The 23,223-nt window shown below is 49.7% G+C and overlaps 1 protein-coding gene across 8 annotated transcripts in view; it reads right to left on the bottom strand.

Annotated features, from left to right (window-relative positions):
* The window catches only part of PBRM1 (polybromo 1), a 142,830-nt gene that overhangs the window by 115,772 nt on the left and 3,835 nt on the right, over nucleotides 1-23,223 (bottom strand). For all 8 annotated transcript variants that reach the window (XM_073574310.1, XM_073574309.1, XM_073574312.1 and 5 more), the window contains exons 2-4: nucleotides 7,256-7,411; nucleotides 7,075-7,172; nucleotides 6,212-6,359 (exon numbers count right to left, since the gene is read on the bottom strand). In XM_073574310.1, coding sequence (XP_073430411.1) covers nucleotides 6,212-6,359; nucleotides 7,075-7,172; nucleotides 7,256-7,396 — 387 coding nt within the window. In that variant the 5' untranslated portion in view covers nucleotides 7,397-7,411. The remainder of the gene's footprint in view (nucleotides 1-6,211; nucleotides 6,360-7,074; nucleotides 7,173-7,255; nucleotides 7,412-23,223) is intronic.

Genomic DNA, 23,223 nt, shown 5'->3' with positions numbered 1-23,223 from the left:
GTAGAGTCCTCGGAATCTCTCGTTTTCGGGAACCGGTATTATGACTCCTGCTTGAAGGAGAGAGAGACACTATTTCCTTGACCCACCTGTCTTCTGTAATAGGCAGCCAGATTTGCTGAAAGATTAAAAGTCGACCGCCTACAGGTGGGGTGTCTTCCGTATTTCGTGAGTCATGACGAGGAGAAATTCTGGAATTTCCCTCCTTTGGGCTTTGCCTGGCCTGATGTTGACCGCCAATTCTTGTCCATCCTCTGTGCCGTCCTTTGGTTGTCCCTGCGAGGGAGAACGGTTGTAATTCTGTGAATGACGTGAAGCGGCCTAGCCTGAGGAGTTCCGAAAAGACCGGAACCTAGCCTGGTTACGTCGCTTAAACGTACGTTTAGGTTGCGGTTGGGGAAGAAAGGTACTCTTAACCCCCGTGGCATTGGAAATCATTTAGTCTAATTTTTCCCCGAAAAAATCTCCCACTGACGTACGGGAGATCCGTAAGAGACTTGTTTGAAGACGCGTCCGCTTCCCATTCTCACAGCCAGAGGATACGTCTGATTGTAATTACATTCGCTGCTATACCTTCTACGCCTCTTGCAGAATCAAAAGCTGCAAGGCGTATGTAATCTGCCACCACCGCTATCTGAACTAGTTGATCGAACATCTGAGGAGCGGACTCTTGGAGGCTCTCCTGCAATCTTTTGGCCCATTCCAGAATGGCCGTGGCTGCCCACGTTGAGGTGAACGCGGGAGCTAGGGAGGCTCCTGCAGCCTCAAAAATTGAACGAGCCATGCGCTCAACCTGCCTGTGCTGCAAGCCTAGAGATAGGGGGATCCATTTCCGGTGGATCTGTCCACTTCTTGGTCTTTTTGAGAAAAAAAAGGGTATCTAGCCTCAATATTTACAGTTGGCGAATTTTTTTTTTTTCTTTTATTTTTTTTTGGCAGGCTGCGAAAAATGCTTATCAAGGATGTCCTGAAAGCTTGGGTGATCAGAAAAAAACTTTAGGGACTTCAGGGACCCCTCAAAACAGATCTTATGTTTTGGGGGTTCTTGGGGGAGCATCGGATAAAACCAGCACCCGATGAATAGAAGTGATAATGTCCTCAACTAGCGCTGTATTGCTAGGAGGACAAGGAGCCTGAGACTCCTATGTTTCCTTATCTGATTCGGAGTCACAGATGCCCTCTGAATCCTGCGCATCGCTGAGGCGTTGCCTGGAGGGAGATCTGGACCGCCGCTTTTCCATGCCCGAAGATCTCTGTGGAGATCTGCTGCGCCCGTCTCTGGAACGAGACGGTCTAGGAGACCTAGAATTACGGTGTCTCTGCCTAGAGCGGGACGACCGTGAGCCATGGGAGGACGTAGCGGAACGTGACCTATGGGACCGTTCACTACTAGCATTGCCAGGGACTGCCTGTCCGCTTATAGCTGGGATATGACCCTGCATAGCCTGAAGCAATGTGGAAGTCAGCGTATCTATTGTCACGTGGCGGCTGCCGCGCACTCCTTCCCTTACCTCCCTCCGGCCCCGGCTCACCCGCTCCCCTCTGGTCTCCTCGCTTCGGCGCCGGCCGCTGCGGGCCTCGGCGCGGTCTCCCCCGGTCATCCTTCCTCGGCCGGCGACCGCCTCCGTCCGGCCCTCTGGATCGCGCCTGGCGCGCGCCCCCGCTCCTCCTCCCCGGCGGGCGCGTCTCCACTCTATGGCCGGGCGCGCGCTCTCCTCCACCTGAGGACGCGCGCCGCCTCCTCCTCCAACTGGAGGTCATGACCCGGAAGCCCTCCCACTTCCTATATCAGGCCGCCTCCTCCTGCGGGCGATGCCTGACTATCACTAGACCCTGCTAGTGACTCTGGCCCGCTCTCCTTGTGCTTCCCAGCTCCCTGTCTGTGTGTTTACTCATTCCCCCTTGTTCTCTCTCCTAGGTTCTGTGTCTCCAGGCCTTGCCTGTTACCCCTGTGTCTCCAAGCCGTGCCGTCACTCCTGTGTCTCCAAGCCTTGCCCGTTACCCCTGCGTCTCCAAGCCGTGCCGTCACTCCTGCGTCTCCAAGCCGTGCCGTCACTCCTGTGTCTCCAAGCCGTGCCGTCACACCTGTGTCTCCAAGCCGTGCCGTCACTCCTGTGTCTCCAAGCCGTGCCGTCACTCCTGTGTCTCCAAGCCGTGCCGTCTGTCCAGTGCATCCCATCCGGATCTGCCTGTCTGTCCGCTTATACGTTCCCTGGGTACCAGCTGCCGTGGTGATAGTTACCCACGGGCTTGCCCCATACACTCCCTGTATAGGGGGTGGTCCACCTGGTCAGGTCGCCCTCGGGAGGTTCGTTGCCATGGTCTAGTGGGTCCACCCCAGGAGTACCTTACAGTATAGTCAGGCCATGGATCCCGCTGGTACCTCGACCCCGACCCAAAAGGAACTTTTGTTCCTTCGTGAGAACCAGGCGAGGATCATGTCGTTCCTCAAATCGATGGAGTCCCGACTTTCGTCTTTGCAGACCTCCGATCCGGGAATTGCCTCCCAAATCTCCGGCTTGCAGCAGGAACTGGCTCAGCAGCGCGACACCCAGGCCCATATTTTGAATTATATAGCCTCTGTAGATAACCGCTTAATAGCTCTACAGACGGCAGCCGCTGTCCCGGCGCCTGTGGCAGTCCCACACTCCTCCCCCCGGTTGGCTAAACCCCCACGCTATAGCGGAGATCCCAAACTCTGTCGGGGTTCATTAACCAGTGCCAGTTGCATTTCGAGTTGGCACCCCTACAGTATCCCTCCGACCGGGCCAAGGTGGCCTTTATGATTTCCCACTTTGAGGGTGAGGCACTGGCCTGGGTAAATCCCTTGTGGGAGCGCGATGACCCGATAGTCTCCCAGCTCGCGACCTTCTTGGAGACCTTTCGTAAGGTCTTCGATGAGCCCGGTCGTCTGGTCTCCGCCACCGAGTCTTTATTTTGCCTTCGCCAGGGTACTCTCTCGGTGGGACAGTACGCCATCCAGTTCCGTACGTTATCCTCTGAGCTTGGGTGGAACAATGAGGCTCTGGTAGGGGCTTTTAGGCGTGGCTTGTCGGCCCGAATCAAGGACGAGCTGGCAGGCAGGGATACGCCCACGTCTTTGGAGGATCTCATCTCGCTGGCAACACGAATTGATCTACGTTTCCGGGAGCGTTCCCGCGAGGTCGCCAGGGAGAGAAGGCCCACTCGTTTTTCTCCTCCGACACACAGCCCTCCACGCTCGCGGTCCTCTGCCTCGGCCGCAGCTCCCGAACCCATACAAGTGGACCGACTCAGGCCCGCGGAGCTACGCCGCCAGGACAGACTCGCTCATGGCCTTTGTCTTTATTGTGGCAGCGCCTCCCATCTCCTGCGTTCCTGTCCTGTGAGGCCGGGAAACTCCTCCGCCTAGGACAGGTAAGAGAGGCCTCCCTAGGTGTCGTTGACACCTCTCTACCCTTGACCCTTTCTGTTGTGTTTCTCCTGGGCTCCAAACGTTTTTCGGAGATAGCCTATATTGACTCAGGGGCTGCTGGAAACTTCACCCAACTCGAGGCGGTGAAGAGATTAGGGATACCTGTCAGGTCCTTGGAGGTTCCCCGGCAGTTAGCCTCTGTCGACGGCGCTCCCTTGCGCGAGGCCGTTACACTGGTCACTGAAGAGCTGGAGTTACAGATCGGGGTTCTGCACCGTGAGAGGATAACCTTCTTCGTGCTGCCGTCTTTGACCCACACCGTGCTCCTGGGCCTTCCGTGGTTGCGGATGCATGAGCCTGTCCTGGATTGGCGGTCGGGAGACATTCTTCGCTGGGGCCGCTTCTGCCAGACTAGATGTCTCCGCCCAGTACAACCCCTCAAATGCTCGTCTCCTGTCTCGGGCCCTGCGGAGTTGCCTTCAGCTTACTGGGCCTTTGCGGACGTCTTCGATAAAAAGGAAGCAGAGGTCCTTCCACCGCACCGGCAATATGATTGTCCTATCGAGCTTGTTCCCGGTTCGACTCCGCCCCGGGGGCGGATCTATCCCTTGAGTCCACTCGAGTCCCAGGCCATGACCGAATATGTACAGGAGAATTTGGCCAGGGGCTTCATCCGGAAGTCATCTTCCCCCCGCTGGAGCTGGGTTCTTTTTTGTCAAGAAGAAAGACGGGTCTCTGCGCCCCTGTATTGACTATCGTGGTCTCAACGAGATTACCGTTAAGAATAGATATCCTCTACCTCTCATCCCCGAGTTGTTCGACCAGCTACGTGGGGCGCGAATCTTTTCTAAATTGGATCTCCGTGGAGCCTACAATCTCATCCGTATTCGCTCCGGAGATGAGTGGAAGACCGCCTTCAACACCAGGGATGGACACTACGAGTATCTCGTCATGCCCTTTGGGTTATGCAACGCTCCCGCAGTCTTTCAGGAATTTGTAAACGACGTTTTCCGAGATCTTCTGTATTACTGTGTGGTCGTATACCTCGACGATATCCTTGTCTTCTCTCCTGATCTGTCCACCCACAGAAGAGATGTCCGCCGAGTACTGTTCCGTTTGAGGGAGAATCGTCTGTACGCCAAATTGGAGAAGTGCGCCTTTGAACAGTCTTCTCTTCCATTTCTGGGCTACATCATCTCCGACTCTGGCCTGCGTATGGATCCTGACAAGGTTTCTGCCGTGCTTAACTGGCCACGTCCTCAAGGAGTGAAAGCCATTCAGCGCTTTCTCGGCTTCGCAAACTATTACCGGCAGTTCATCCCCCATTTTTCCTCTTTGACTGGCTCTATCTCGTCTTTGATCCGTAAAGGAGCCAACCCACACATCTGGACCCCTGAAGCAGAGGGAGCCTTTCTATCTCTGAAACGTGCATTTGCCACGGCTCCCGTACTCCATCGCCCTGAGGTCAACAAACCATTCATCCTCGAAGTAGATGCATCCGCAACTGGAGCTGGAGCGGTTTTGTCTCAGAAGTCTTCCTCTGGTAGGCTCGTTACGTGCGGTTTCTTTTCCAAATCATTCTCCACCCCAGAGCGGAATTATTCCATCGGAGACCGAGAACTGCTTGCCATCAAGTTAGCCCTAGAGGAGTGGAGATACTTATTGGAGGGCGCCGCGCATCCCTTCACAATCTTCACAGACCATAAGAATCTAGCTTACCTTCGGTCTGCTCAAAGACTCAACCCTCGGCAGGCCAGGTGGTCTCTGTTCTTCGGCCGTTTCGATTTTGACCTGCATTTTCGTCCAGGTAACAAGAACCTCAAAGCCGACGCCTTGTCCAGGTCCTCTCTTTCCGCGGATGTCGAGGAAGAACCCGCGCATATCTTGGACCCATCCAGGTTCATCACCGTGGCACCGCTTTCTCTCCTCGCAACCCCACCAGGCAAGACTTTTGTTTCGGAGAGGGACCGAAGACGAATCCTCCACTGGGGCCATGCTTCCAAGCTGGCTGACCCCTTTAGAGGGTTGACGCTGCCGCAGGGACAGGAATCCCTGCATACTGTGGCCCAAATATGGCAGCCCCCGGCCCCATAGCAGACCACAGCAGTGCTGGGGCTACAATAAAGTTAGCGCTGCGAACGCAGCTCCTACCTGCGGCGTCTCAACCTAACATCCCTAGAGGGGGTTAGGGAGGGAGCTTCACCGCCATCAGGAGGAATTCTTCCTCACCTCAGCCTCAACCCAAAAGGCCCAGGGCCTGGGGAAGGAGGGGGGTTCTCGACCTCGAACCATGCACCCGAAGGGCTGGGGAGGGAGCGATATGGGGAAGAGCCATCTCTACCTCAACCGGGTACCGCTAAAAAGAGGACCGAGGAGGGAGCCATGCCGGGAGTCTTCATTTGTGTCAAGAAGAATCTTCTTAGGTGTGCCTCCTTGCGACACTAAGCAAAAACTGAGGTAAGGCGGATGCCGCCCAGGGGTGTATACTGTGGAGGAGGAGCCAGAGCCAAATCTTTTTCAGATTAAGCATAGTGTCGCCTCCTAGTGGACAGAAAGCACAACACCCAAGGTCCTGTGTCCCCCAATGAGGCGACAGAGTAAACAAAAATTTTGTTGTAACCACCTTCCCTGGGTCCACCATCAAGTCTCCGCCACTGCTCCTGGTGCATGCATTGGCTGTGGTGCTGGCTTCATGTCGACAGTGCAGCAGCCAATCGCTGAGCTCACAGACTGAATGCTGGCTGAGCGGATAAGCCATATCAGAGAACTCAAAGCCGGAAGTGGCGAGCTACTGGGTGGGAATCACTGCCTGACACTCACCTTGTAATATGTCTTTGCATTCTGGAAGAGTAACTGGAAATCTGCTGTCAGTAGGCCGACGTCGTCATACTCGTCCATCTTTAACTTCTGCTGGATTTTCATCAAGTCAATGGGCTGAGAAATAATGTTGTAATAATCCGGCTGGTTCCTGTTGTCAAGATCACATTTCATTTAATGCTGAAGACAAATTTTCATAAAGTTATAAGAAGCTAATATTTATCTCTAGAAGTCCAGTTTAAAACTATAAAGGATTTTGACTGAAACTTTTTTGTTTATGGGTTATCCTTAAGATCAGGGGTTTGGGGCCGAGGGCAGAGCAAAGTATTTTAATGCACACACGCGGGGAAAGGCCATAGAGCGCCTGCACACTACAACACTTTGTGCAATGCCAAGGATACTGTGTGGATGTACAAGGATGCGTAAGCCACATGAAGCAAGAAGAGAGAAGGTGCCGGATCAAGACCAGAGACGCCTATAGGACAGGACCACGCCGTTTGTGGGTGTCATAAAAGCTATTTTTTGTTTTATGGAGCACGCATTGGGGACATACAGACAGCACTCTAGAACGCTGTCACATAGGACTTACAGGTGCTGGCCATAATTTGTATGGGAAATACCTGGTGACAGATTCCCTTTAATCAGTGGAGATGCATGGAATCGGACAGACACCAATCTGATATAGATGGCCTATCCAAAGAATAGGCCGTCAATGTCTCAGAAAATCCCTTTAATTAGTATAGATGGGGGCTATAACCAACACTGAGACTGCCATTAACGATGTATCTAGAGAAAAAAAATAAGACCCCAAACAAGGAAACTAATGACGTATCCGCATTTAGAAATATCTAATAAAAGTTCTTTACCTGCGTTTTGGGGCTCTAATAAAAAGCTCGCACAGAATACGACCCTGATCATCTTTGTAGTCCCGGACTGTGTTGTAGAGCTCCTGGCACACGGCAACCTAAGGACACAATCGTAAGGGACAGTGAGTCTTACATATCTGTACCCATTGCTAATCATCTTCATGCCATAGTAGAAACTTACCGGATCTACATTTGACACATTGGCAAGTCTCCTCCGTTTCCGGCCAGAGTTCGGGGTGCTTGTAGTATGTGGAGAATCATCAAAGTCTCCACCGCTGACGCTGCTGGACGGGGACGTGGCTCTGCGCCTCTTAGAGCTCATTGCTTCAATATTGTCCTGCCACATAAAACACAGCAATATGTAAGATTAGGGAACGGGTCAAACAAAGTGCGCAAACATGACATAAGTAGCGAACCGTGAAAACATAAATAAGTAAATAAATATATATATATATATATACACACAGTGCCGGCAAAAAAAATCTTTACACTTGCGCAGCAAAAAAAAACTTTACATATAAAATCCACATCATAATTTCACTTTTTAAAAGTGTACACAATGGGGGCGATAATAAAAAGCTGTCTAATATTAAAGCTGGCTTTGTTGCAAATATCAACCAATCAATGCTCAGTTTTCACTTCTCTGGTACAGCGAAAGCTGCACTCTGATTGGTTGTTATGTGCAGCTCAGCCAGTTTTGCTATTAGGCAGTCTTTTATTATCTCCCTCAGTTTTTTATTATCTCCCACAATGGGTTGAAAGAAGCTTAAAATGGAAGAGAAATCCGGGGCCTTGGCTCTGCTCGAGAAGGGGGATTCGGTGATTGCTGTAGCTAGAGATCTGGGAGTGTCAAGAGAAGCAATTTATCAACTGAAGCGGTCGGCGGCATCATTGCCTCCTGGGATCGTACCGCAGAGGAAGTCAGGCTCTGGCGCACCTAAGAAGACTTCACCAAGGACTGACAAGCTTCTGAAGCGTGAAGTGATGTCACATCCTTCTATAACTGCTGTTGAACTAAAAAACAAGTACCCTATGCTCCTCCAGAACATCGCAACTAGGACAATTCGTCACCGCCTGCAGAAGGACCTGGGTCTACCAAGTTGCCGTGCCGCAAAGAAGCCCCTGCTCACAGCAGCAATGAAGAAGAAAAGGCTTGCCTTTTGTAAGAAATATCAAGATTGGACATCTGAAGAGTGGAAGAAAGTGATGTTTAGTGATGAGAGCACTTTCAGGCTCGTCAGGGGAGGCTCAAAGGTCGTGCGTCGTCCGAGTACCGTGTCACGGTATGACCCAAAATATACAGTTAAGACTGTTAAACACCTTGACAGTGTGATGGTGTGGGGTGCATTCAGTGGAAGCATGGGCAGGGCAGGTTTGTACTTCCTTCCCAAGAATGTAACTATGAAAGCAAGCAATTATATTACTGTTTTGGAAGAACACATGCTTACTTTTTGGGTCATATATCAGTGTGATTACTTTATGCATGATGGATCCCCTATCCACAAAGCCAAGGCCGTGAGAAAGTTTCTCAGTGACCATAACATTAACATTTTAGAGTGGCCAGGTAATTCCCCTGACCTTAACCCCATAGAAAATGCCTGGAATTTAATGAAAAACAAGGTTCAAGAGACACGACCCAGCAACATCAGCAATCTAAAGGAGGTGCTGAAGACACTGTGGGTAAACATGGTCTCCACATACTTAGCCAGCCTTGCTGAATCCATGCCTAAACGACTGCAGACGGTGATAAAATGTAAGGGTGACATGACAAAATACTAATTGTAATAAAATATCCACAATAAAACACTTGAATCCACTTGAATATTAAGATTTTGTGGTTTCATTGAACTTGTAAAGATTTTTTTTGCCGACACTGTATATATAGTGAGGCAGTGACTCCTGTTACAGCTAGGGGGCGCTGTATGTGCTCCTCAGGATACGCACGGAGGCATAATTGTGATGGTGAGACAGGGACCGGAATTATTGTAAATGGCCGATATGTGTTGCAGAGGAGGTCCTCTGCACTGCAAGCCCGAAATGTTGTTGCTCTGGGACTTGTAGTTCCACAAGTGTTTATTTACTTATAAGAGGGGCTTACAGGGTTACAGGGTTAGTCGGAGAGCTAGGCGGGACTGACTAACTACACATACACAGCCCACCTATGGGGGTGGTTACAGCTACATAATGTGACCAGGGTTTGGGTCACATGTTCTGAGTGTATGGTCCTGAATGGTCTGTGTTCTAAGGTCCTGCAAGACAGGAAGGCCTGTGTGTTGGAATGTCCTAGGAGTGGACTTCCTGAAAAGCACATGGAGAGCCCGTATGTGCAGAGTCTGTGACGGCACTGCGTGGGGGAAGCTATCGCCCTTCTGAGGGTCTGGACTGTCGGGAGTGCCCTGGTCACAAGGATGGTGATCCCCGTAAGGCAGCTTCCCCAGGAGTGAGGACTGAGACAAGGAGTCAACGTGTGAAGCAGGATCTCCAGGAAGGTAACTCCAGAAAAGGGGGTTTTATAATAACGGCAGAGAAGTATCTGCCATTGGAAAAGACTGTCGGTGTTTATTATGTTCCATTGATATGTGTAATGGACTATGCGTGGTGCGGTTTATGATGGTCAAATAAACCAAAATTTGTGCGAAAACCGTGACTGTGTGCTTTAACCCACTTGTCAAGCGACTGTCCCCCAACACACGCAGTAAGCACTGTCTTACAATATACACCCAATTCCAAAAAATCTGGGATACTGTGTAAAGACATTAAGATTGCCATGACGTGTAAATCTGTTATAACAATGTTTTATTCACAACAGAACATAGGACCCGGATCAGAATTGAACGTTTCAAAATCAATGTCAGGAACACGTATTTAAAAAGTTGGGCAGGAATAACATGTAAAAAATAGTGATACTAGTGAAAAACAGTTACATGACTGTGTATAAAAAGAGCATGTTAGAGAGGCAGAGTCTCTCAGGAGCAAAGATGGTCGGAGGTCACCAATCTGTGAGAAGTGCATCTAGTAGAAACTGTGGAACAATTTCAGAAAAATGTTTCTCAACGTAAAGACTTTAATTATCCCACTATCTACAGTACATAACATCATCAAAAGATTCAGAGATTCTGGAGAAATCCTTGTGAACAAGAGACAAGGATAGCAGTGAATATTAGATGCTTGTGATCTTCAGGCCCTCAGCACTGCATTAAAACCAGACATGACTTGTGTACATCACTGCATGTGCCCAGGAATACTTCCAGAAATCATTATCTGTGAACACAGTGCAATCCACAAATGAAAATTAAAGAAACCACCATATATCAACACAATCCAGAACCACTTCCATCTTCTCTGGGCCAAAGCTCAATTACAATGGACTGAGGCTAAACAGAAAACTGTTCTGAGATTGAGTGAATCATTGGTGACATTTTTAATCATTGGGCTCAAGAGGAGAAGGACGATCCAGCTTGTTATCAGAGCACAGTTCCTCCATCTCTGATGGCTGGGGGTCCATTAGTGACTATGACATGGGCAGCTTACACATGTAAAGCGCCATCATTGCTGAGCATCATATAGGAGGTGCTAGAACAACATCCGCTCCATCCAGACCATGTATACATCAGGGAAGGCCTCGCATATTCCAGCAAGACAATGGTAAACCACATACAGCATCCATTGCAACGGCATGACTTAACAGAAGAAGATTCCTGGTGATGACCCGGCCGTCGGCAGTCCAGACCTTTCACCAATAAAAAAAATACGCTGTGTGCAGTGAGCCGACAGTCAAAATGCTGGGACAGACAGACTGTGTGTGCAGTGTGCTGACAGTCATAGTGCCGGGGACAGGTTGTGTGTGCAGTGAGCCGACAGTCATAGTGCCGGTGACAGGTTGTGTGTGTCAGGGCTGTGGAGTCGGAGTCGTGGAGTCGGAGTTAGTTTTGGTTGGAGTTGGAGTCGGTAGAAATGTACCGACTCCAGCTTTAAAAAAAATGTATTCATATTTCATAATTGAACTTTCATATGAATTTTATAAATGTTACTCAAATATATATGTTCTATCAAACTATGAACAACAGTGATAAGCAGTTCTGCTGGAGACAGAGACATTTCTTACTTCTTGTGCGTCACTGTTCTCCACTGCCCTTATCTAATCTTATACTTGGTTAACCTCATGCTGCCCCAACCCCCTACTTACAATGTATGAAACTGAAAGTGAAAATGTGTTGCAAATTCTTAGTAGTAAAGCTCCTCCTCTAGACTAGATCATACTAGGTGTGCGTCTTCCAAGCATCTCACAGCTGCCTGCTACTCAGAAGAGGAAGACTGTAAGAAGTATTATCCTTTCAACAAACTTTGCATCAGTTAACTGTGAGTACATGAGGAATAATAACAGTATTAATGACCACTATATCAGTTGTACGACCTGGCAATAATTTTGTACAATTGTTTTTAGGAAAAACAATTGTCATTTGGATTGTGAATGCAGAATTAAAAACCTGAGAATGTCAAAGAAGCATCACATTAAATCAGCTGTATTTGAACATTTCACCATCACTCAAGATAGAAAACATTATGTCTGTCAGTGTATGACAAATGATCCAGACGAAAACAAATGCTGTGAAGCCAAGATGAGTGCATATTCAGGCAAAGATAAAAATGCTCCTACCAGAGCTTCTAATCTAAAGAGACATTTACAGCACTTTCATCCAGAAGTACTGAAAGCAGTGGATGAGAAAGACTGCATCCAAACCAATGAACCAGTGCCCAGCTCTTCCAGCCAAACAAAGGAGCAGAGAACTTTGCAGCCATCAGTTGCAAGATATTTTGTCAGTGACAAAGTTACTGTGACAATGACAGTAGATACATTTAAAAAACAGATCATAGAGCTTGTTGTAAAGGATAGTGTGCCTATTTCATTATTTTCACAACCAGCTTTTATGTGTCTGAATGGGGAAATGGCCCGCAAGCTTGGTGTTTCTCTGGAGAGAGAGAGTATTAGAAAATTAGTAATCGAAGAAGCTTTTAAACAAAAGGAAGAACTTAAAAAAACTCTCAAGGGACGCTTTCTGTTTCTTAAAATGGATGCCTGCACACGTCACAGAGTGAACTATTTTGCCATCAATGTCCGATTTGTTTGTGACAGAAATGAAATAGTTACCAAGACATTGGCAGTAAAAGACACCAAAGCTCATCACACCAGTGAGTTTCTCCAGGTCTTGGTGGAAAAGGTTCTGCAAGTCTATGAACTTAAAAAAGAGCAAGTTCTTTCTGTCGTAACTGACAATGCTTCAAATATGATAAGTACTATTAAGCTAATGAATGAGAGTAATGATGGTGACCAGCAGCTAGAAGAACATTCTGGGTCCACAGACACAGAAATGTTTGAAATAGAGGAACACAGTATTGTAACTGAGGAGCAAACTGAAGTTGCTTCAGATGAACAGCAACATGATAGTTTAGATGATCTTGTTGAAACTGTGTCAATATGTTCTTTCATTCATCACATGCGCTGTGTTGTGCATACGCTACAGCTGGCTATAAGAGACAGTCTGCAAGAAGGACATGCTGCTACACTGATTGGCAAGGTGAGAAAATTGTCTACTGTTGCCAGAACCCCTAAAGTTGACTCAATTTTGAAGAGACGTGCTGGAAAAGGGGCAATTATTGATCAAGCCACACGATGGGGCAGTACTTACTTAATGATTCAGCGCTTGGTTGAACTGAAAACCTTTCTTGTAGACATGGCTAACCCTCAAATGATGCTAAATGAAAGTCAGTGGAATCAGGTGCCTGAGCTGGAAAAATTGCTAGAGCACCCATTTACAGTGACTAAAAAATTACAAGCAGAGGACTTAACTCCAGGTATTTTCTTAAAGGAATGGAAGAACCTGATGTTTCGCCTGTCCCAAAGAGGAGGGTTAATTGCAAGTGGCATTGCTACATCAATAAAACGGAGAGAGGAGCTACTATTACAAAATAACATTCTTTTGGCAGCTGTTTATGTAGACCCAATGAATCGGATTCTTCTAGATGATCAACAGCTAAGTAAAGGAAAAGAAGCTGTGTTTGAAATAGCAGTAAGGATGAAAGGGTTGCAGAACAGTCAGGAGGAACAAGAAGAATTTGGCCGTCCTGCCACATCTTCACCCTCATCATCAACTGATGAAGAATTTAATTTCGAAAAATATTTGGATCACAAGGACCGTGCAAAGCGTTCCCGCATAGAAGAAGAGTCATCCCCATCAAGGAACACAGCCAGTACATTTCAGCAGAATTTTTCATGTGCACTAAAAGAAATTGAGAAATTTGACCGTTCATCAAAAATAACAGTGCAACAAGCGATTCCTCTGTATCCTGACATTGTCAGAGATGTTGCCCGAGTGGTTACTGCTTTGCAACCAACACAAGTTAGTGTAGAGAGGTTGTTCTCTGCTCTCAAAATAATTAGATCAGATTTGAGGGCATCCATGAAGGAGGATCTGACAGAGGCAATATTTTTTCTGAGGACAAATTTATAGATTTCTTCTTATTAACTGCATAAAAGTGTTTATTGCATATTTACTTACAGTTTAGAAAAGTTTATAAAAGTTATTTGCTATATTCTAATTGTATTCTAATAAATGTAGTTTTTGCTCTAAGTGGTCTGATTACTTATATGATGGTGAGAAAATGAATAAGCACGAAGTTTAATATTTTACAACAGTAAATTTGTTGTTATGAATTGGCCATTTATGAAGGAGTCGGAGCCGGAGTCGGAGCCTGATAAAATCCAGGAGTCGGAGTCGCAACTGTGGCTTACCGACTCCACAGCCCTGGTGTGTGTAGTGAGCTGACAGTCATAGTGCCGGGGACAGACAGGCTGTGTGTGCAGTGAGCTGACAGTCAATAGTGGCGGGGACAGGCAGGCTGTGTGTGAAGTGAGCTGACAGTCAATAGTGGCGGGGACAGGCAGGCTGTGTGTGCAGTGTGCTGACAGTCATAGTGCAGGGGACAGACAGGTTGTGTGTGCAGTGTGCTGACAGTCATAGTGCCGGGGACAGACAGGCTGTGTGTGCAGTGTGTTGACAGTCATAGTGCTGGGGACAGACAGGCTGTGAGTGCAGTGAGCTGACAGTCAGTGCAGGGGACAGACAGGCTGTGTGTGCAGTGTGCCGACAGTCATAGTGGGGGAAAATAGGGATTTTTGTGTACTCACAGTAAAATCCTTTTCTCCGAGCCATTCATTGAGGGACACAGAGACAGTGGGTGTTATGCTGCTTGCCACTAGGAGGATACTAAGTAAACCAGAAAAAAAGTTAACTCCTCTCCTGCAGTATACATACTCTCGCTGGATGAGATATCTCCAGTTCAGTGAAAAAAGCAGTAAGAGCTTAAACAGTCAACAATAACCATAACTATGTCAAAACCTAAGAATGCTACAAATGAGCCAGTAGGATAAACAGGGCGGGTGCTGTGTCTCCCAATGAATGACTCGGAGAAAAGGATTTTACGGTGAGTACACAAAAATCCCTATTTCTCCTACGCCTCATTGGGGGACACAGAGAGAGTGGGACGTCCTAAAGCAGTCCCTGGGTGGGGAGCATACATCTGCTAATACCCCAAGTACCACTGACTCAACACTGAGGTACTGTCGATTGCAGGCTGCGTCTGCCGAGAGCTGCATCTGCAGAGGCCTGAGAATGAATTTGGTAATGTTTTGAAAAGGTATGCAGACTGGACCAAGTCGCAGCCTTGCAGACCTGTTCTGCCGAGGCCTGGTGTCGAATGGCCCAAGAAGCGCCCACTGACCGGGTAGAGTGCGCCTTAATCCCCGCTGGGACAGGCGCATTCCTGACACGGTAGGATTCCTGAATCGCTGAGCGAATCCACCTGGCTAGCGTTGCTTTTGAAGTGGCTAGGCCCTTCCTATGTCCCTCTGGAAGTATGGGCATCTGACTTGCGGAAGGGAGCCGTCCGCGAGATGTACCGTCTCAGCGCCCTAACCACATCCAGGGTGTGGAGGGCCTTCTCAATGCGATGGACTGGCGCCGGACAAAAGAAAGACAAAACAATTTCCTCGTTGAGATGGAAAGAGGAGACGACCTTGGGCAGGAAGGACGGGGACGTCCTGAGAACTACCTTGTCCTGATGAAAATTCAGGAACGGAGAACGGCAGGACAGGGCTGTCAATTCCAAAACTCGTCTGATTGACATAATTGCCACTAGAAAGACCACTTTCCAAGAGAGGACGGTCAATGACACGTCCTGCAGCGGTTCGAAAGGAGCCTCCTGTAAGGCCCCGAGAAACAGATTAAGGTCCCATGATTTCAATGGCCTTCTATAAGGAGGCGTCACATGGGAAACTCCTTGAATAAACGTCCTGACCTGAGGTTTGGTGGCAATTTTGCGTTGGAAAAGCACTGACAAGGCCGAAATTTGGCCCTTGAGCGAGCTAAGCGCGAGGCCTGATTTTAATCCGGTTTGAAGGAACTCCAATATGGCCGGAATGGAGAACACGAGAGGGGAACGACCATGATCCTTGCACCATGAAAAGAAGATTTTCCAGGTGTGGTGATAGATACGCCTGGATACAGGCTTCCTAGCACTAATCATGATGGAAATCACGCCGAGAGAGAACCCAGCCTGTGCTAAAATCCAGGATTCAACGGCCATGCCGTCAAAGACTGGGCCCCGGAGTTCTGGTGGTAAATCGGGCCCTGAGAAAGCAGATCCGTGCGATCTGGAAGTCGCCAGGGGACGTTGGCGACTAGTTGTATCAGTTCTGCATACCATTCGGCGCGGCCAATCTGGCGCGACTAGGATCACTGGTACATCCTCCGCTCTGATCTTCTTGATGACCCTCGGAAGCAAGGGAAGAGGGGGAAAGATGTACTGGAGCCGGAACCGATGCCATGGCAGAACTAGGGTGTCCGCTTCGATGGCGCATGGGTCGGGAAATGAACCGAGACACCTTGTTGCTTAGTCTGGAGGCCATGAGGTCCACATCCGGAGTCCCCCAACGAAGACAAATCTGGTGAAAGACTTCCGGATGAAGAGATCACTCTCCCAAGGCAATTTCTTGGCGACTGAGAAAATCTGCCGCCCAATTTTCTACGCCCGGGATGTGAATTGCTGAGAAGGGTGAATGGTTTGTCTCGGCCCAATGGAGGATGTGACTCACTTCGTGCATGGCCATCCTGCTCCAGGTACCTCCCTGGCGGTTGATATACGCTACAGCCGTGGCGTTGTCGGATTGGATCCTGATGGGGTGACCTGCGAGATGGTGGAAACTCCATAGAGCAAATCTGATTGCTCGTATCTCCAAAATGTTGATGGGGAGACGTGACTCTCGGGTCGACCAACGTCCCTGTGCCATGTGGTGACTAAAGACCGCACCCCAGCCGAGAAAACTTGCGTCGGTGGTTACTACCAACCATCTTACCGGGAGAAAAGACCTCCCTTGATTCAGGGAGGATCTCAGAGTCCACCACCTGAGGGCTTGCCTGACCCGCAGGGACAGAAGGATCCGACGGTCCAGGGAGAACGGGTTCTTGTCCCAAGCTAACAGTAACGCATGTTGTAAGGGACGGAGATGGAACTGTGCAAATGGAACTGCTTCCATCGCAGCCACCATTTTTCCGAGAACTCTCATTCTGAAACGAATGGAGTGAGAAACTGGACGGGAAAGAGTCCGCACTGCCTGTTGTAAGGCTTGCGTCTTTTCTGGAGGGATCAGAATGACCAACCCACGGGAAGTGTCCAAGATCATTCCTAAAAAGGAAATCTGCTGAGCCGGTTTCAGGGAAGACTTTGTAAAGTTTATCTTCCACCCCAGGCGTGAAGGTGTATTTACTGGTATCTCCACGGATTCCTCGCAGGCTGAAAGGGACAGGGGACAGACAGGCTGTGTGCGCAGTGTGCTGACAGTCATAGTGGCGGGGACAGAGAGGCTGTGAGTGCAGTGAGCTGACAGTCATAGTGCTGGGGATAGACAGGCTGTGTGTGCAGTTTGCTGACAGTCGTAGTGCAGGGGACAGACAGGCTGTGTGTGCAGTTTGCTGACAGTCATAGTGCAGGGGACAGACAGGCTGTATGTGCAGTGTGCTGACAATCATAGTGCCGGGGACAGGCAGTGTGTGCAGTGAGCCGACAGTCATAGTGTCAGGGACAGGCTGTGTGTGCAGTGAGCTGACAGTCAGTGCCGGGGACAGGCTGTGTGTGCAGTGAGCTGACAGTCATAGTGCCGGGGACAGGCTGTGTGTGCAGTGAGCTGACAGTCATAGTGCCAGGGACAGGCTGTGTGTGCAGTGAGCCGACAGTCATAGTGTCAGAGACAGGCTGTGTGTGCAGTGAGTGGACAGTCATAGTGGTGGGGGCAGACAGGCTGTGTGTGCAGTGAGTGGACAGTCATAGTGGTGGGGACAGACAGGCTGTGTGTGCAGTGAGCGGACAGTCATAGTGGTGGGGACAGACAGGCTGTGTGTGCAGTGAGCTGACAGTCATAGTGGTGGGACAGACAGGCTGTGTGTGCAGTGAGCTGACAGTCTCGCTCCCAGTGTCACGCTGCATTTTCTGATGTGTTCTATTGTGATTAAAATATATAACAGATTTCCAAACCATTACATTCTTGTTTTCTTTACATCTTAGGCCTCTTTCACACTTCAGTTTTTTGCATCAGTTCAAATCCGCCAAAAAGTTAGAAAAGCGGATCCGTTCTTAACTGATGTGAACGGATGGCACAGGATCCGTTTTCAGACGGATCCTGAAAATGAGGAAGTTTAAAGGAAACGCTGGCTGGGAAGGAGAGAGAGAGAGAGAGAGAGAGAGAGAGACACCTTAGGCCTCTTTCACACTTCAGTTTTTTACAATCTGTCACAATCCGCCAGGTTTTGAAAAAAACGGATCCTCAATTTTCTTTTGAGGATCCGTTTTTTTCCCCCATTGACTGCCATTAATGGCGGATTGTGACGGATTGCTGTCCGTTGCATCCGTTTTTTTGAGGATCCGCCAAAAGTTGCTGTCCGTCACCATCCTCAAAGATTTCAAAACGGAGCTTGCAACGTTTTTTTCTCTGGCAGATCCTCCAGACACTCATTTAACCCGAAATTCTTTCTGGGTGCCGGACAAAAAACTCTCTCTCTCTCTTTCTCTCTCCCTCTCCCCGGCCAGCGGTTCCTTTAAATTTCCTCATTTTGAGGATCAGTCTGAAAACGGATCCTGTGCCATCCGTTCACATCAGTTGAGAACGGATCCGCTTGTCTGACTTTTTGGCGGATATCAACTGATGCAAAAAACTGAAGTGTGAAAGAGGCCTTACACAGTATCCCAACTTTCTGGGATTTGGTGTTAATAGATATATAAGCCTAAAAAGCAAAATAATTCTTCTGGGTCAGACCGCCCCTTTTTATGTATGTCAGGGCATACTTTCCTATATATATATAAAATATAAACTGTACAAAGTAAAGAACAAAAAAAAAGTTTCTCGATATTATTCTGTCACAGGGCACTCTCGGCATAGACTGACCCACTGACCGGGCACATCACAGGACGTGTGGCATTATTAGCCTGTTTCCTGTCAATTTGTAGCCTACTGATGTGGCCAATAAATGGCTTCCTGATGGCAACTGAAGAGGGTCATGGGGGTCACAACATAACCGGAATGTGCCCGTCCATTAGTGTACACACTGACGAAACAAAGTCGATCGAACCAGTCAACATCCTTACCAGCTATTCAAGGTGAAGCAAAGTGTATGGGGGGCACAGGCTCTCCCCAGCAGAGAATGTGTGTGCGGGGGGCTGCTCTGTAATGCTCAGGGCACATAGGCCAGGCATCTCTGGGGCTCATCTCTCTCTGGCAGAACCAGAGCCCTCAGCTGAGAATGTACACAGGGATGTAGGGTAGGAGACATCAGCATCGGACAGACAAGCGTTCAGCCAACGGGAGCAACAGCGCTTACTGGCGGAGGCCCTGAAACCACTGGAAGAGCCCCCTGTAACCACTGGCAGAGGCCCCTGTAACCACTGGCAGAGCCCCCTGTAACCACTGGCAGAGCCCCCTGTAACCACTGGCGGAGGCAATGTACCCACTGGCGGAGCCCCTGTAACCACTGGCAGAGCCCCTGTAACCACTGGCAGAGCCCCTGTAACTAATGGCAGAGCCCCTGTAACCAATGGCAGAGCCCCTGTAACCACTGGCAGAGCCCCATGTAACCACTGGCAGAGCCCCCTGTAACCACTGGCAGAGCCCCCTGTAACCACTGGCAGAGCCCCCTGTAACCACTGGAAGAGCCCCCTGTAACCACTGGAAGAGCCCCCTGTAACCACTGGAAGAGCCCCCTGTAACCACTGGAAGAGCCCCCTGTAACCACTGGCAGAGCCCCCTGTAACCACTGGCAGAGCCCCCTGTAACCACTGGCAGAGCCCCCTGTAACCACTGGCAGAGCCCCCTGTAACCACTGGAAGAGCCCCCTGTAACCACTGGAAGAGCCCCCTGTAACCACTGGAAGAGCCCCCTGTAACCACTGGCGGAGCCCCTGGAAGTACCAGACACTCCTGACATTATTGTTCGGTGGTCTGAACACCTAATTGCAAAAAAAAAAAACAAAAAAAAAAAAAACAAAGAAAACCCTGTACCCTGCTGTGAGAGTGGTGCTATAATACTGTCAGCGCCCGCAGTATCCAGAGCTCAGTATACTTCACCATCAGCCACAGGGCGTTCACTCTGATTAGCGGGCATTACTCTCCTGGGGAACCAATCCTAGAACAGGAGGTGCCACACTGGGGGTAGTAGTGCAGGAGATGCCACACTGGGGGTAGTAGTGCAGGAGATGCCACACTGGGGGTAGTAGTGCAGGAGATGCTACACTGGGGGTAGTAGCGCAGGAGATGCTACACTGGGGGTAGTAGCGCAGGAGATGCTACACTGGGGGTAGTAGCGCAGGAGATGCTACACTGGGGGTAGTAGCGCAGGAGATGCTACACTGGGGGTAGTAGCGCAGGAGATGCTACACTGGGGGTAGTAGCGCAGGAGATGCTACACTGGGGGTAGTAGCGCAGGAGATGCTACACTGGGGGTAGTAGCGCAGGAGATGCTACACTGGGGGTAGTAGCGCAGGAGATGCTACACTGGGGGTAGTAGCGCAGGAGATGCTACACTGGGGGTAGTAGCGCAGGAGATGCTACACTGGGGGTAGTAGCGCAGGAGATGCTACACTGGGGGTAGTAGCGCAGTAGATGCTACACTGGGGGTAGTAGCGCAGGAGATGCTACACTGGGGGTAGTAGTAGTAGCAGTAGTACAGGAGATGCCACACTGGGGGTAGTAGTAGCAGTAGTACAGGAGATGCCACACTGGGGGTAGTAGTAGCAGTAGTACAGGAGATGCCACACTGGGGGTAGTAGTAGCAGTAGTACAGGAGATGCCACACTGGGGGTAGTAGTAGCAGTAGTACAGGAGATGCCACACTGGGGGTAGTAGTAGCAGTAGTGCAGGAGATGCCACACTGGGGGTAGTAGTAGCAGTAGTACAGGAGATGCCAAACTGGGGGTAGTAGAAGCAGTAGTACTGGAGATGCCACACTGGGGGTAGTAGTAGCAGTAGTTTTAGTACAGGAGATGAAACACTGGGGGTAGTAGTAGCAGTAGTACAGGAGATACTACACTGGGGGTAGTAGTAGCAGTAGTACAGGAGATGCCACACTGGGGGTAGTAGTAGCAGTAGTTCAGGAGATGCCACACTGGGGGTAGTAGTAGTAGCAGTAGTACAGGAGATGCCACACTGGGGGTAGTAGTAGCAGCAGTACAGGAGATGCCACACTGGGGGTAGTAGTAGCAGTAGTGCAGGAGATGCCACACTGGGGGTAGTAGTAGTAGCAGTAGTACAGGAGATGCCACACTGGGGGTAGTAGTAGCAGTAGTGCAGGAGATGCCACACTGGGGGTAGTAGTAGTAGCACAGGAGATGCCACACTGGGGGTAGTAGTAGCAGCAGTACAGGAGATGCCACACTGGGGGTAGTGGTAGCAGTAGTGCAGGAGATGCCACACTGGGGGTAGTAGTAGTAGCAGTAGTACAGGAGATGCCACACTGGGGGTAGTAGTAGCAGTAGTACAGGAGATGCCACACTGGGGGTAGTAGTAGCAGTAGTGCAGGAGATGCCACACTGGGGGTAGTAGTAGTAGCAGTAGTACAGGAGATGCCACACTGGGGGTAGTAGTAGCAGTAGTACAGGAGATGCCACACTGGGGGTAGTAGTAGCAGTAGTACAGGAGATGCCACACTGGGGGTAGTAGTAGCAGCAGTACAGGAGATGCCACATTGGGGTAGTAGTACAGGAGATGCCACACTGGGGTAGTAGTAGCAGTAGTACAGGAGATGCCACACTGGGGGTAGTAGTAGCAGTAGTACAGGAGATGCCACACTGGGGGTAGTAGTAGCAGTAGTACAGGAGATGCCACACTGGGGGTAGTAGTAGCAGTAGTACAGGAGATGCCACACTGGGGGTAGTAGTAGCAGTAGTACAGGAGATGCCACACTGGGGTAGTAGTAGCAGCAGTACAGGAGATGCCACACTGGGGTAGTAGTACAGGAGATGCTACACTGGGGGTAGTAGTAGCAGTAGTACAGGAGATGCCACACTGGGGGTAGTAGTAGCAGTAGTACAGGAGATGCCACACTGGGGGTAGTAGTAGCAGTAGTACAGGAGATGCCACACTGGGGTAGTAGTAGCAGCAGTACAGGAGATGCCACACTGGGGTAGTAGTACAGGAGATGCTACACTGGGGGTAGTAGTAGCAGTAGTACAGGAGATGCCACACTGGGGGTAGTAGTAGCAGTAGTACAGGAGATGCCACACTGGGGGTAGTAGTAGCAGTAGTGCAGGAGATGCCACACTGGGGGTAGTAGTAGCAGCAGTACAGGAGATGCCACACTGGGGGTAGTAGTAGTAGCAGTAGTACAGGAGATGCCACACTGGGGGTAGTAGTAGCAGTAGTACAGGAGATGCCACACTGGGGGTAGTAGTAGCAGTAGTACAGGAGATGCTACACTGGGGGTAGTAGTAGCAGTAGTACAGGAGATGCCACACTGGGGTAGTAGTACAGGAGATGCTACACTGGGGGTAGTAGTAGCAGTAGTACAGGAGATGCCACACTGGGGGTAGTAGTAGCAGTAGTACAGGAGATGCTACACTGGGGGTAGTAGTAGCAGTAGTACAGGAGATGCCACACTGGGGGTAGTAGTAGCAGTAGTGCAGGAGATGTCACACTGGGGGTAGTAGTAGTAGCAGTAGTACAGGAGATGCCACACTGGGGGTAGTAGTAGCAGTACAGGAGATGCCACACTGGGGGTAGTAGTAGCAGTAGTGCAGGAGATGCCACACTGGGGGTAGTAGTAGTAGCAGTAGTACAGGAGATGCCACACTGGGGGTAGTAGTAGCAGTAGTGCAGGAGATGCCACACTGGGTGTAGTAGTAGTAGCAGTAGTACAGGAGATGCCACACTGGGGGTAGTAGCAGTAGTACAGGAGATGCCACACTGGGGGTAGTAGTAGCAGTAGTACAGGAGATGCCACACTGGGGGTAGTAGTAGCAGTAGTACAGGAGATGCCACACTGGGGGTAGTAGTAGCAGCAGTACAGGAGATGCCACACTGGGGTAGTAGTACAGGAGATGCCACACTGGGGTAGTAGTAGCAGTAGTACAGGAGATGCCACACTGGGGGTAGTAGTAGTAGCAGTAGTACAGGAGATGCCACACTGGGGGTAGTAGTAGTAGCAGTAGTACAGGAGATGCCACACTGGGGGTAGTAGTAGTAGCAGTAGTACAGGAGATGCCACACTGGGGGTAGTAGTAGCAGTAGTACAGGAGATGCCACACTGGGGGTAGTAGTAGCAGTAGTACAGGAGATGCCACACTGGGGTAGTAGTAGCAGTAGTACAGGAGATGCCACACTGGGGGTAGTAGTAGCAGCAGTACAGGAGATGCCACACTGGGGGTAGTAGTAGCAGTAGTACAGGAGATGCCACACTGGGGGTAGTAGTAGCAGTAGTACAGGAGATGCCACACTGGGGGTAGTAGTAGCAGTAGTACAGGAGATGCCACACTGGGGGTAGTAGTAGCAGTAGTACAGGAGATGCCACACTGGGGGTAGTAGTAGCAGTAGTACAGGAGATGCCACACTGGG

The sequence above is a fragment of the Dendrobates tinctorius genome, unplaced genomic scaffold, assembly GCF_039654945.1.
Source record: "Dendrobates tinctorius isolate UK_male_01 unplaced genomic scaffold, ASM3965494v1 ptg000038l, whole genome shotgun sequence".
NCBI lineage: Eukaryota > Metazoa > Chordata > Amphibia > Anura > Dendrobatidae > Dendrobates > Dendrobates tinctorius.
The sequence above is the reverse complement of the archived record's forward strand: the minus strand, read 5'-3'. Positions and strand labels throughout refer to the sequence as shown.